The sequence below is a fragment of the Hyposmocoma kahamanoa genome, unplaced genomic scaffold (assembly GCF_003589595.1).
Source record: "Hyposmocoma kahamanoa isolate Upper Pololo Valley unplaced genomic scaffold, ASM358959v1 65, whole genome shotgun sequence".
Taxonomy (NCBI): domain Eukaryota; kingdom Metazoa; phylum Arthropoda; class Insecta; order Lepidoptera; family Cosmopterigidae; genus Hyposmocoma; species Hyposmocoma kahamanoa.
Genome location: NW_020653853.1, coordinates 17,766,511 through 17,780,947, shown reverse-complemented (window position 1 = coordinate 17,780,947; position 14,437 = coordinate 17,766,511). Strand labels below are relative to the sequence as shown.

The following is a 14,437-nucleotide window of genomic DNA, read 5'->3' as shown; positions in this document are numbered from 1 at the left end:
GGATTGTTACACATGAAGGGCGTGAGAATTTCTATTGCAATCGATTTGTATTGCATGTAACAAGGTGTTAATATACACCTAGAGTGTTTTGCCCACCGATCGTTAATATGCCATATTTACTGTGGAACGAAATTGCAGAAGAAACTCAAGGATGATCAGAAACGTCTGTGTGTCTCGCCTTGTAGAATAAACCACTTATGTTCATCTCGTCGAACTCTTATAGTACACTTATCTCTCTTCTGGAACAGTCACTGGCGTCCATTTTGTGTTATAGTCCACTTGTATCCATTTAATGGGATACTCTACGTGCGTCCATCTTCTAAAATAGTTTATTTATCTTCATCTCGTGATGCATCAATTGCATCCATCTTGTTGAATACACCATTTGCGTCCACAGACATTATATTAAAACTACTCATAGATTACGCATCACTTGCGAGTTGTGAAATGTTTTTGCTTGTTAGTAGACGTTATTCATCAAGTCGTCAGTTCCGAGTAAGTTAACAGTATGTTAGTCCTAACCAATCAAGTGTAGGGTCTGGTTACTTGAGATGTTATCACCCAAAACACCCATGATTAATAGTGTAGTAATCAGAGATCGGAATAGGCAGGCTATATTTAACTTTACCTAAACTTCAAGTTAGGTTTTCGCGATTGTTACACATAGTAGTTTAATTTCAACTATTTTTCCGGATTTAAATAGCTTATTTTGTTTTTTCAAACACACCGACGTTTCGGACCCTTTTACAGGTCACATGGTCACGGTTGAACATATGGCCCCTGTAAAGGGGTAAAATCGTCGGTTTGTTTGAAAAAACAAATATACGCGAATTAAATCCGGAAAAATAGTTTCGTTTCCTAAATTGATTGATGATTTTGTTCAAAATGTCTGATAACCAGCTTTACTACGGTAGTGTAGTTAGAAGAAATGTTTCGTTCTGTTTTTAGTTTATTTTTTCAAAGTGATTAATTCAACACTGTCAATGTTTTGCGGAATCAACCAAACCCATTTGAGGTAGTGTAGATTCTTAATACGGAGTTGAGATTCGGGAGGTCCAATTGTTCATAATTTATTTATACACCACACAACGGTGGTTGTATCATACTTCAACTGAACTAGTTGCTAACACTGAACAATAGAAGGCTGTTTACTAAACGATAATAAACAATTCGCTTTTTGGTATTCCCTATTTGTTAACTGTCCACAATGGTGTTATTACGTGACAATAGATTGCTTCAATGGTTGATGGCTTTCCTTATCTTTGGCATAATACACGTTAAACTCGTGTGAAAAACCGACCTGTCTATCTCTCTATACATATACTGCTTAAATATATATGTACAGATATCGTCCATTTTTTTAAGAATGTATAATATGATACCTCGTATGTGATTTGAATGTATTTTTCAGGTAGAACAAGAAGTGTGCTTTAATAGTTATTTTTGATACAAGTGCGGAAAGTTAGTCATTATTCACGAGACAAGCGAAAATGACAAATCCGCACGTGTATCAAATGACGTTTTTAATACATTTGCGAAAAAACTACATCGAAACTAAAATAAAACAGTATCTTAAAAAAAATTCATTTTATTTCTTTGTCTGGTAAAAATTCAGAGTACAATGTCAACAGTTGCCAGTATTCAGCCACATTAAAATTACTATTTTAATGGCTCGGCGCGCAGCGGTCTCGCGTAATACTCACCTCCGGTCATTGTTAATACTCAATCAGCCATCTTTATGGAAAATATTTTGGTATTTTTAAATATAACCCGTTGTATTATAAAACACCTATGCAATTTAAACAAATAAGATGTTTGTAAGTAAATATAAGTTTTAATGACTAATGACTTCGTCACAAAGTACATAATTGTTAAATAAATATACAACCTCTTTAGTTCTATGTTTAAGACTTGAAACAACAGTAAATTTAAAAAAAAATGGAAAAATAAAAAGCACTAGTGAGAAAAATCCCACTTTCGGCACGATTTGTAGTACGAAAAATACCACGTTTTGAGCAACTGTATTAAAAAATATAGTAAAGACACGTTGTTTGTAACTATTCATGGTGCTACCTTAAATGCTTCAGATAGTTATACGTATATCGTTGGTGGTTTTGTAAAGAGGGCGAAAACGCTAGTTCGAGTTCGAGTAGGTTTTAATGAGTGTTTTACCTACGTACTGTTCTAAAATGATATTTTGCTTACATAATACTTAGTAGTCTGACTGTACTCCGTAAAATTTTGCTTGATTAGATTGACACTGACAATTAAGTATTGATAAAAATGCGTCGCTGCAGCATGAAGGAGTGCGGCAGTAGAAAATCGGAAATCAACCGAATGTTACATTACACCGGCATGTGTTATTTTTCTGCCTATAAATCATACAATAGCCCAAATATGTCATGTGATTACACTCATTTAAGTAGTTTTTGATAAGTCTTGCCGAATTTTGCTTTGGTTACTTTAGATTGCCTGTTTGTTAGTATATTTTGATGATTGTTGATGACGATTATTTTGAGATAGTGTTGTTCTTGTAAGCAGACATATTATCGATATTCTGTTATTAAAACAATTCACTACGAGGTTTTTATTATTTAATTATTATTATTTGTAAAGTTTATTTACCAATGAAAAAAGAAAGACAGAATGGTTGGAAATTATAGGACTGGCGGTTTGCATTCCATTAATTTACAACTATCTACCTGTCCGTTACTTTAAAATCCAACGTCAACTTCTAAGGTGAGTTGTTTTGTCTTACGATCCAGTAAAACTATTTCCGAAAGTACAGGATTCCAAAAGTATCTAATTAATTAATATTTGGTGGTTTTAACCACTCTATGTCACTCTTTGTACCTGTTTGGTAGCCATTTTTCTAATCATGTATCATATTATATGATATTATTATGCTATATGCTGCCCCTTTTTACTGTATAACGCGAAAATTCAGAAATAAAACACTATCTGAAATAAAGAATATTAATTGAGCGCTAATTTGTCGAAAATTTGATAAACACAGGATACGTGACATATTATCATCAAAAACTAGTTTTTTATACTTAATGGTCTCTACAGCGACAATGTCACTGTTATTCAAGAATAGTGTCTCGAACCAAAACATACATGTATCCAAAATGATAAAAAAATTATTCTAATTAAGAAACCGAGCTTTCCTTCTATTGATTAACACAATTATAACAAATTCGTCCCTTTTTGACTTCAAATTTCCATTTCGTCAGATTTTTGCTAAGACAGATTTCTATAAGATCAGATTTTTTGTTTCTTCAGATTGATAGACGGGGTTTCCTTATCTATCATCATTTCACCTTCTATTTCTTTAGCTTCTATACATTATGCATAACACAATACCGTGACTGACCCAAAAACCGCTTTAGTTTTTTTTTGTTCAAACCGTCTGATAGGGTGCATTTAGATAGACCGTTATTCTAGAAAGCCATTGATAATTTTAAGTCTTTTTAGAGTGCACCTTTTTTTGTTAAGTAGCTACTGCTGGGTAAGTTTCCAAAAAATTTCAAATAGTGGAAATTTGTCAGGAGAAAATTCTGTAAAATTGGAAAATTATAATTCGAATGCTCATACATAGGGCGCACTATAAGTTTCCGGAACTGGCCACTTACATAAACAATATTCAAAAAGTAATTAAAACATTTGAAAATGGAACTGTTTGGCTGTATAATACAGTTTGTTTCATCTGACTGTCACTTGTTTTTACATTGTGGCGTCATTTTGGAAATTGGTTGTCTATATCACTATGGATTTAACTCGTGAAAATTTTCATAGTATGATTTTCTACAACTTTAAGCGTAATTTATCAGCTCAGCGGAGTTTCGCTCGGCTTCAACCTGCTTTTGGCGATGAAGCACCATGCACGGTTATTTATAGCTAGTTTGCAGAATTCAAACGCGGTCGTGTGAATCTCAGTGACGAATTTCGTGATAGTCGCCCGTCCACTGCTGTGAACAACAAAAACATCGATGCTGTGCGCCGTATGATCAAAGCAGACAGGCATGTGACATACCATGAGATTCGGGCATCTTTAGGTATAGGTATGAGTCAAGTACAATCAATATTACATAAACGTTTGAGTTTGTGTAGTATTGATTGAATTTGATTCAAAAAAGACTTGAGAAGAGTGCTCTCGATGGATCCCACACAATTCGACTGAGGCTCAAAAAACGGACGCGCCACTTGGTGCAATGCCATGCTTACCAGAGTCAAGGAAGGGGCGTCAAATTTGGTGTGGGACATAGTAACTGATGAAGAAATATGGATTTATAGTTACGATCCCAAAACAAAGCAGCAATCGTATGAGTTTTTCGAGATGAGCTGAAACCGACCAAAGTGGCGCGCGTGGAAAGTGCCTCTAAGCGGATGATTGCTTCTTTTTTTAATAAAACTGGACACGTGGCTACTGTTGTTTTGGAGAATCTTTGTACAGTGAATAGTGATTGATACACGACCATTTGTTTGCCGGAAGTTATTGACAAACTCCGTAAAAATACCCGTAAACGCCGTGTCATCTTACACCACGGTAATGCCAGTTCTCACAATGGCAGACAGACAAATGAATTTTTGAAGGTGAACAACGTTGACCTTATGAGCCATCCCGCTTATAGTCCCGACCTGGCACCTTGTGACTTTTATTTATTTCCAAAAATTAAGAACCAGTAACGCTGTCAACGATTTTCATCACCTGAAGAGGCTGTCGAAGAGTATGAAAAATATGTTTCAGAGATTGTCACGGAGGAGTGGCATAAATCTTTTTAAAATTGGTTCATTCGTATGAAAAAGTGCGTTAACGCTAACGGATACTATTTTGAGAAACAATAAATTCATTTCTGTGCCTTTATAGTATTTTTGTCTTATTCATTCCGGAAACTTATAGTGCGCCTCACGTATTAGTTTAGACATATATTCGACAACAGCGAAAAAATACATCTGGGTAAAAAAGCTTGACGTTTTAAAGCTTTGACTATCGAGTTCTTAGGTTTTCGCGATTGTTACACATAAGAAATGAAACTATTTTCCCGGATTTAAATCGCGTATATTTGTTTTTTTTTTTTGTTTTTTCAAACAAACCGACGTTTCGGGCCCTTTACAGACCCCATGGTCACGGTTAACGTCAACTGTGAAATGTGGAAAAATGTAGGGATAATATTTGTTTTTCTGAAAAATAATAATGGAAATTTTATAAGTAGCCGGCAAGGTCTTATTTTTTTAAATAATACTAAGCGCCGGGACAAACAAGTCGCTGCCTGGTGGTAAGCGACACGCCTGTCCCTAACAGTTCCAATGCCACTCAGAGCTTTAAATCACAAAGATTTAAGGGGCACTGGCACTGCGCCCGACACGCTGAGTCTTAAGTTGACAAGTCCCATGTGCGTGTAGTTTGACCAGCAACCTTCCTTTCGAAACCGGAAGGCTAATGTTTACATTACTGCTTGGCGGCAGATACGGGAAAGGTTATTTACTAAAACTGTTATTTACTCTATTTAGGTTAGGTTATTTACTGGTTGTTTCTTATGTCTGCACATAAGAAACAACCAGTCAGTGCCTCTTGGATCTGATAAGGGCGATTCGATCGTAATGTTTTGGCTCGACGACATTGATAACGATAACATACCGTGAATAAATCACATATCGATTACGCGTTATGTGAAGCTAAATTGTTCTGCCTCGTTCGCTTCCCACTCGTTTGAATTTGAGATAAGTGTAATATGTTTGTTTATTCTGTAACTTTATTACAGTTATCGTTGTGACCGAAATTATCGAATTAAACATTATGCATGTTGATAACGTTTTCTGTGAATGAACTAAAACTAATTTACTACAATTGAAAGAAAAGAGAATTAAAAAGTAGCTGACTTTGAAAATTATTATCAAAGTACCTACTGTAGACTAGGCTGTCATACAGCTTTGTATTAGAACTGGCTGAATAAATATAGGTTTGTGTTTAGAATTATATAAAAATAAAGTGCATTGTAAAAATAACATCGTGGTTGTTCTAGAAAAAGCTTCCATTTGAATACACGTTTAGTAAAGTTTTATTTATTATTATTTTCCTCGTTTCTCATTGAAATGTGCCTCTCGCTACGCTAACCCACTGCTACGACCCTTACAGTACACATACATTTAGCGGAATACTAGTAAAATCCCCAAAGTTTTTCTTCAAAAATGTTACCGGTTATTTTACTTTTTAACAGACTTCGAAAAAGGAGATTCTCAATTAGACTATTTTTTTTGTCGGTATGTTAACCGATTACTCCGTTATTTGTCCGATTTCGATGTTTCTTTTTTGTTGGAAATGGGTCAGTAGAGGTGCCCTTCAAATTTGATAAAAATATTCCACCTCTGAAGGTGGCTAAGATTAATTTCTTTTATGGAACTTCACCCACTTTCTAACCAACCAATTAAATTAAAAAAAATAAATTGTTAACCAATTTCAATAAATCTTAACAGATGTAATTGGGGCTAATTAAGGCTAGGTTAAAAGGCATTTTTTAGGCAAACGCGTACCATCGTCGGTCACAACGTCGCTTCATATCAGATGAGATTGTGACGAAGCGTGTGTCTGGTATTTATTAACTGACTTCAAAAAAAGGAGGAGGTTATACGTTCGGCTGTATGTATGTTTTCAAATTTGTCCGTCATTTATAGACCGTTTTTGAAAATTCTTTTTTTGTTTGAAAGGGTGCACTCTCGTGGTGGTCCCATTGTCACCAAGTCAGAATCTGATGAGGAGATCCATGGAAATCGAGGAAACACCTCAAATTTTAAAGACATGTACACTGACATACCGATTTCTCCATGGATTGTGTACGGATTTTGAAAATTCTTTTTTTGTTTGAAAGGGTATACTCTCGAGGTGGTTTCTGATGCCAACGATGCTGTTCCGGGTCCGTTTCAGTTATCGCAAATTAAAAAAAAAAAAATCCGCAAATAAAAGACGACTTTTCACTTGACACAATACATGTAATCAACAAATCACTGTCACTATGACAACTAGAAAAAAGTATAAAATGTACAAAGGAGTCCGTAACAGTTTCATTGTCACTAAAAAGTCAGAATCTGGTGAGGGGATCCCATGGAAATCGGAAAAAGCCGATAAGCACACTTTGGAGTTTGGTTTTTTTTTTCAATGTAAAAGTTGTATAAAAAAACCATTAGAAAACGTGTGAGGTCCGTAACCTACATTAGCGGTGTGGCCTACCCTTAGTGAAAGAAAAGAAAGGCTCGGTCCACATAATTTATTTACGAGTAGACAGGCCCAAAAGGGCCTATAATCGTATGTCTATGTGATTTAAAAACAGTAAATCACGTTAAATTTAAGTTTTACGTAAGTGAGCAACGTAAAATGTTGATGCACGGACACACGTGCACACGCACATTTTGGTATGATATTGATTTTTTATAAAATAAAAATATAATCTATATTAAATTAAACGATAATGCCAGAGCAGTGCTTGCGATGATGAGTGGCGTCTCTTTTAACACGGTTCCGGCAGAATATCAGCGTCGTGGGAGATTGGCATTAAAGCTGAGCCAGCGCCTTCTCACAGCCATGACTTCCAACACTACTTAGTTTAATTAGTTATTTGTGTAGTCGTACGTTCCTTTTGTTATTTTTAAGTGGTTTAATATTATAATAATTATAGTGTTCGGTTTTAGTGGATCTTAGTTAATAAGCTGTCATGGAATTGAATAAAGTTTTTACTTATCTATCTAACTCTAAACCCTTAGAAAAGTCCCGTTTTTGCGGACCAAATAAACATTATCGCATGAAAGATTAAACGCTCTTACTGCCACATTAGACTGAGTAATAGACGTTACACTGCATAATAATATGCAAATACGTATGTGATTTATGAGAGAAAGACGACGCGAACCTATATTTGTCTACGCCTGACTAGACGTAATCGAATGAATTAGACGATTTACGTCTTCATTTCATGGCTGTCCCGACGCCGCTGGAATGGCGTTTTCCTTTCATTGACATTGATCAACCTTGCAATACAATAAGAATTTTTATAAGACAATTTTATTCGTTTTTACGAAAAATAGACGTACGCTTATACGGAATCTCGTGCCAGTACACAAGTCTAAATATTTTAGGAATGAGAATTCGTTTATAAGAATTGAACGAATGTGAAATAAATGCATCGAGAAAAGTAATCGTTACCTTTAGCCGTTACTTGAAAAAAAAAATTTTATATAGGAAATCGTATATAATAAGAATGTCAATTGCTGCTTTCCATTCTCGGACTATCGTTCACGTTGTCTGTAGCCTACACTTGCTGTTGAAGTCTCGACTGCATGGAGTTGATTACAATTGTACGTATTAATTGTCCCTATCTACCGACCCCAGAGATAGGGTTTTCCGGAGAGACTACGGGCCCGATTGCAAGACCAGGGTACAGAGAGCATCTGGGCCAAGCCCTCCGCCAGTGATACGCCTTTGCGGGCGTCTCTGGCGGACCCGGACTTGGGTATGGATTCGCTGGGTTTTGTGGTTAGCTGCAGAGACGGACATGTTGGTCTGCCCCGGTTTTGCATGTTTCCGGGACGTCTTTCTCGTGAGCAGCTAGCGCGTCTTAGTAGCGGTCTATTTGACACGTGAGTTACACTTCAGTTGGAAGCTATGTCCGGACATTGTTGCAGGACACTGCAACTGGCATGGCCGGCACTAGCCCGGAGAGCTAGTAGAGGATAAGCTAGATATCCTTCGGTCCCTCCAACCGCTTAGGTTATTGGTAACTGGAGAGACGTTGTTTTTCGGCGTGGGGAAGTGAGCGTGCCTTACAGCTCCGCCACCAATGAGGAGATTTGGTAGTGGACTCTAGAGTCGACGGCTTAGCTGTGGCAACCGTTAGTTGTGCAATGCGCAACGGGAAGTGAGCGAGCCTACGGCTCTGGTATCTATCTGGAAAATAGGAAGGGTACTGTACGTGCACCCGGGGCGGCTCACCTGAGGCACTAGCCTCTCGAAGAACCGGATGAAGTCAAGTGTACATACATTAGATGTTTTAGTTAACTGGTCACAGTAATTGATCACCGAAGTTCGCAATGGCCAAATGGTCTTAGAATGATTAAAATTAAAAGCAAAAAATCAGAACAAAATGTTCTGAATACATTACCGATACATTACAACAACTCCGGGATTGAAAGGGAGGTGTTATTCACTCCACATAAATTACTTCTTTGATAGATTACTTCTTTAGATGCTACGACTAAAAAGTCCTTGAAAGACCAAGTACAAAGACACGACGCAAGCACATAGAAAAATTCGTGAGGTCCGTTGGTTCGTCCCGTGGCTTAGTTGGTATAGCGTCTGGCACGGTACGCAAGAAGACGTCGGTTCGAATCCAACCGGATCGAAGGAATTTTTTCTGAGTGTTTTTTCTGAGTGTTCGATCTTTGTATTAATAATTGTACTTCTTTGAAGTTTAAGTAAATACAGTCTGCCTTTTTCGTTCTCTGTTAAATACGTTTTTATTTAGAGATTTATTTCTAATATTATTATATATATTTATTTGCTTGTCTAAGCACGTTTTTGCGTCGTAAATTCTACCCGTATTTATGACTTTTTGATGGGTAATGATTTCCTTTTTTACAGAACACTTAGGACAAAAACTAGAAGACTACATAAAGACGCTGCCAGTGTCAACGAGATTATTCAGGACAGAAACTCGGTCGGGACTCATTCGGGCTAGGCTGCTTGGCGCTAAACATGTTAAGGGTGACGTCATCACGTTCCTCGACGCCCATTGTGAATGTACTGGTAAGAACATTAACATGTTGTTGTTTTAATTAACCTGAATTAAAATAATATAGTGCGCCAGACAAATTTCAAATTATTCTAAATATAAATCATTCTTTAACCAAAAGCCTAATAACTATAATGTTCAAAGGAATGTGAGCTTTTAGCTAGGATTAAATAAATTAATAGGTCTCGGGTTCGGTTTTGGGAAAACTAACTTTTCTAAACTGGTTCTGGTCTGGGGGTTCTGAGAAGTACCACAGAGTGAATTCCGACTCTGGTACTACTTTGAGATCTGGTTTAGTAGCAGTACTCCTTGTCTACTGCCTTACCTTACCTGTTTCTGCCGCCAAGCAGTAATATGTGCAAATGACTACATGCATACAATAAATACATGCAAATGACTTATTATGATAAATAAAAAAATAACCCACGCTATATATACCTATTACGCTATAAGTATTTTTTTTTTAACGCACACACTCAACATAGGGAAACCCTGTGTCGCGGGTGCCATGGGCAAACATAGACAACCACAAATTACACCCAAACTCACGAGAGAAATAATTGTAGGCCATACAGCTATTACTCCCGGCCCGGGAATCGAACCTGGGACCTCTGCGTGGCTGTCCGGCATGGTAACCGTTCGGCCACGGAGGCAGTTATTGTAGAGTATATACACAAGATACCTGACCCGCCCAAGCCGACTTTGTCGACCTTTTGGTTCTGAGCACAAAAATGTGGAGAAAATTGTCAAAACAAACTTAATCTTTAACCTGTGAGCCGTAAAATTTGCTTTGGTATGACTCCCTGGTCGTCTCATTAGTGGATGACATTTTAGGATGAGTTTTTAAGCCAATTTGAACTTTAATGTATGGTTCTTGTTCTTACTTAAATACAGCACAAATTTGAACCAGCTTTGGTAAGGCCGTCGTGGCCAAGTGGTATAAGGATTGCTTTGCAAATTGAGGCAAGCATGCTTCGAGTCATATTAAAAATAAAATATTATTTAGCTATGGCTACATAATATTGTATGTTTTTCTGTTTTTAGCGTCTGGATTAAGTAAGGAATGTCTAAGTTTTGTTCATACAGAACAATAATTTCTAATTGTAATAATTCCGTTAAGTGCGGCATATTAAAACAAGAAAGAAAACTTTGAAAGTCACTAAAACCTTGACAGTAATTAAAATGGAATAGACAAATACGGACGAAACGTGGAACAATGCGTAATCACAGAAGACAACATCGTATGCTAACTGCAGAGCGATTTCGTGATTTGTTAAACTATCCATACCCACCCTACGTTTTATTAATAATATCTACCTTAGGCAATTTCTAGTGAACAAATATTGTGATTTGTCAACATTAAAAAGTGAAACAATGCTGTTAAAAATATTTAAACCTTAAAACAAAACAGTGCTCGTGGAATCGAACCACGGGTATTGTAACTGTCAGTCGATACAACAAGCCGCTCGACCATTTACTTGGAAATTAAATGACGAAATTTAGTATTGGTTTTAAAGATATCTCTCCACTGTATTGCTTACACGATAAAGTTGAAATTGTTTTTGCTGAAGATTTTTCTTTGTTCAATACGTAAGATGGCTCTCGGAACCAAAAGCACACCCCGGACACTCCATTCAACGGTCGAAAATTATTTACCTGCTACTACTACATACAGCAAGGTGCTATCTGCATACGCGCAAATGTGTGCGTGAAGTGGCAGGGTTACCCATAACTTTCACGCACTATTACGTGACGTGGTCAGAGCGGCAACATAGCGAAAATTCTGACGCGAAACTGTTATCTATGATTCTATTAATAGAATCCTAATAATTATACTTGTCTATTAGGTATTTATATCGATGTACTATTATATTTTTCATTAATTCAGTAACTAGAGTAATATTGAAGATTTATTTCAAAAATATATTAAAAGCACTTAAAATGTTACATTTCGGGCATATACTTTTAAGGAGGGTAACCAAGGTATTTGAAATTGTTTGTCCAAGTTTAGTTAATAATTAGATTTATTCACTACCTACTTAATATTTATCGGCAATACAAATAGAGAATTCGCGAAGTCATGGCGTCTCATTATATTGATATAATAAATCTGTATTTTTTATACATACATATATTACTCTGCAGTAAATAAATCAAGAAAACAATAACTGAATGAGTCTCAGACATAAGTTTTTTTTACTTTTTTCGTTTCATATTTCGGAAAATGATGATAAACAGCCGTACACAGCACAATTCACGACCATTATAAATAGTAACGTAAAATGATGTTTTATATTAGCGTACAAGTTTCGTAATGAATAAATGAAAACTATAGTCAAATCTCAAAGCCGTCGTAGCGTGAAAACGGCTCGCCGGCAGCCTTGTTGTCGTTCAGTCAATGTGACCGGCAATGTGCGGAGCGTGATGCGGTATCTAAAACTTGGGAGGGGCGGAGAGTGTCCGTTCTCTATTCTTTATTCTCTGCCAAAGGGTCGGTTTGGGCATGTTATGGGGTCAGGTATCTCATGTGACAAAAATTTTAACGACCTTCATGATCGAATGGTTAGTACACCGGTTTTCACGGCGTTGCCATCTCTGAGGCCGGGTTCTATTGGTCGCGGCCGAGGTTAATGTAGAAAAATTAACTTTTCTATATTGTCTCGGGACTGGGTGTTTGTGGTACCACAAGTGCATCAGTTACTTACTTTTTGAACATTCATGTGCAACATTGATAATAAAATAATGCTGTTATTCATTTAACTAGATCTCATTTGGAGTTGAGTAGATCTTTTAATTGTTTCTTACAATATTTTAACGACGGTTTTATTGACGTGTAGAGAATGAAATTTACGTTCAGTAATAGTATAAATCTTGAATTTCACGTATTTTGAGTTACAACACTATTGTAATAGCAGGCGATATATACTGAATGAAACCAATATATATCCTCTCGTTTATAAATGGAGAACTAAATATTGTCTATAAATAAATGTTCTTTGAATTTTTAAATATTGTTAATGTTCCATTTTAGAGGGCTGGTTGGAACCGCTACTTGCGCGTATCGTGGAGGACAGAACGACAGTGGTATGTCCAATCATTGACGTGATCTCGGACACCACCTTCGAGTACATCCAGGCCTCCGATATGACCTGGGGAGGGTTCAACTGGAAGCTTAACTTCAGATGGTGAGTTGTTTATTGTTATAGCACTTTATAAAGCTGTTTTATATCAACTTATTTATATGATTTAAAGCTCTGCGACTGTCATGGCTAGGCGTGTAATTTACCACTAGGCGCACGACTTAAGAGTCCCGTCGCTTGTATTGTAATATAGAACAGAAAACCACTTGATTTCAATTAAAGTTTATTTCACTTTTATGAACAATAAAATTGTTTAAACGAGCGAACCTGAAAAAGCGTGTGCGCTATCTTTTTTCTTCTGTCATGTTCTTCTCTAACTCATTGTTCAAGCTCCGGCGGAAATAACAAATCGTTTTAGATATCTTTTATGATAATTAAATAGCAAAATGTAAATACTAGTTAATAAAGAAAATTTTATATTATTACAGCTGACAACGGAATAAACTTTAACAATAAAATTGTTGTAACAGCTGACAAATAAAATATGTTTGTCAGCTTTTGTTAGTTTAATTCTCATCAAATATATCCTACCTGGAGGTATACTAGATTAAGACACCCAAATATCCCGTTTTAATTAAATTGTCAACAACGTATAATGTTAATAATTCTTCCAGTATTTATTTAATGATGACAAGAAAATTCATCATAAGATAACTATTCGACAAGTTCCTATACTTATTTACATCATCTTGTAACCTACATACAATAGAGGATGTATTTCACAAATATCAAATTATTATCATCTAATTCAGAACCAAAACAAAGCTAGACAGGGCTTACAAAAACAGTATTGTTCGCACGAAAATAAACATGGAATTGTGTCAAGTAGGGCTCGAATAGGCGTTTGTTGTTTTTAGATTGTTGATGTTGCATAACGTCGTCCTATTGTTCCATAGCGGAGGTTAGGCCGCCCGTGGCCTGTGCGTATATCAAGGCCTTATACGGACTTCTTATTTGAACTAACGAACATGCCAATGTATGAAGGAATACATAGGGCTTTTTCTTGTGTCACTGAATGCATTTTTAAAGATTGTATAAACTTGATCCTAGTCGTTAAACAAACCGAATATATATTATTATATTTACGTATACATAAGTGTCGCTCATTCTCTAAAAAAACTGTCATAACACAGAAAAGTCTGATTGATTGAATATTGAATAGTATAATATAGTCAATACTCCTCATACAGTTTTAATATATTTCACAATAAAACCACGGAAAGTTAAGTATTGAAGTCACAGCGGCCTTACGAATGTCAAATTATTATTTTTTTTTTCAAAACAGCTTTTCTGTGGTACTACATTTTTTTATATATTGAGCGATATAAACATCCAAAATAGTCAATTTTAGATAAAATTAACGAATTGAAGGTCCGTGCGTTCAAAATATCTGAACAGCCAACTGCTTTACACGTTTTTAATAGCAGTAGAGGTCCTTGTGAATGAGTTCGTCCAGGGAAGTACTGCCACCTTACCTATATCCGCCGCCAAGTAGTAATGTGAGTATTGCATTTT

General features: G+C 36.2%; 1 protein-coding gene across 3 annotated transcripts in view; it reads left to right on the top strand.

Moving 5' to 3' along the window:
- Positions 1 to 14,437, top strand: part of LOC113231572 (polypeptide N-acetylgalactosaminyltransferase 5) — a 71,211-nt gene that overhangs the window by 20,316 nt on the left and 36,458 nt on the right. For all 3 annotated transcript variants that reach the window (XM_026465913.1, XM_026465914.1, XM_026465912.1), the window contains 2 exons: positions 9,632 to 9,796; positions 12,814 to 12,967. In XM_026465913.1, coding sequence (XP_026321698.1) covers positions 9,632 to 9,796; positions 12,814 to 12,967 — 319 coding nt within the window. The remainder of the gene's footprint in view (positions 1 to 9,631; positions 9,797 to 12,813; positions 12,968 to 14,437) is intronic.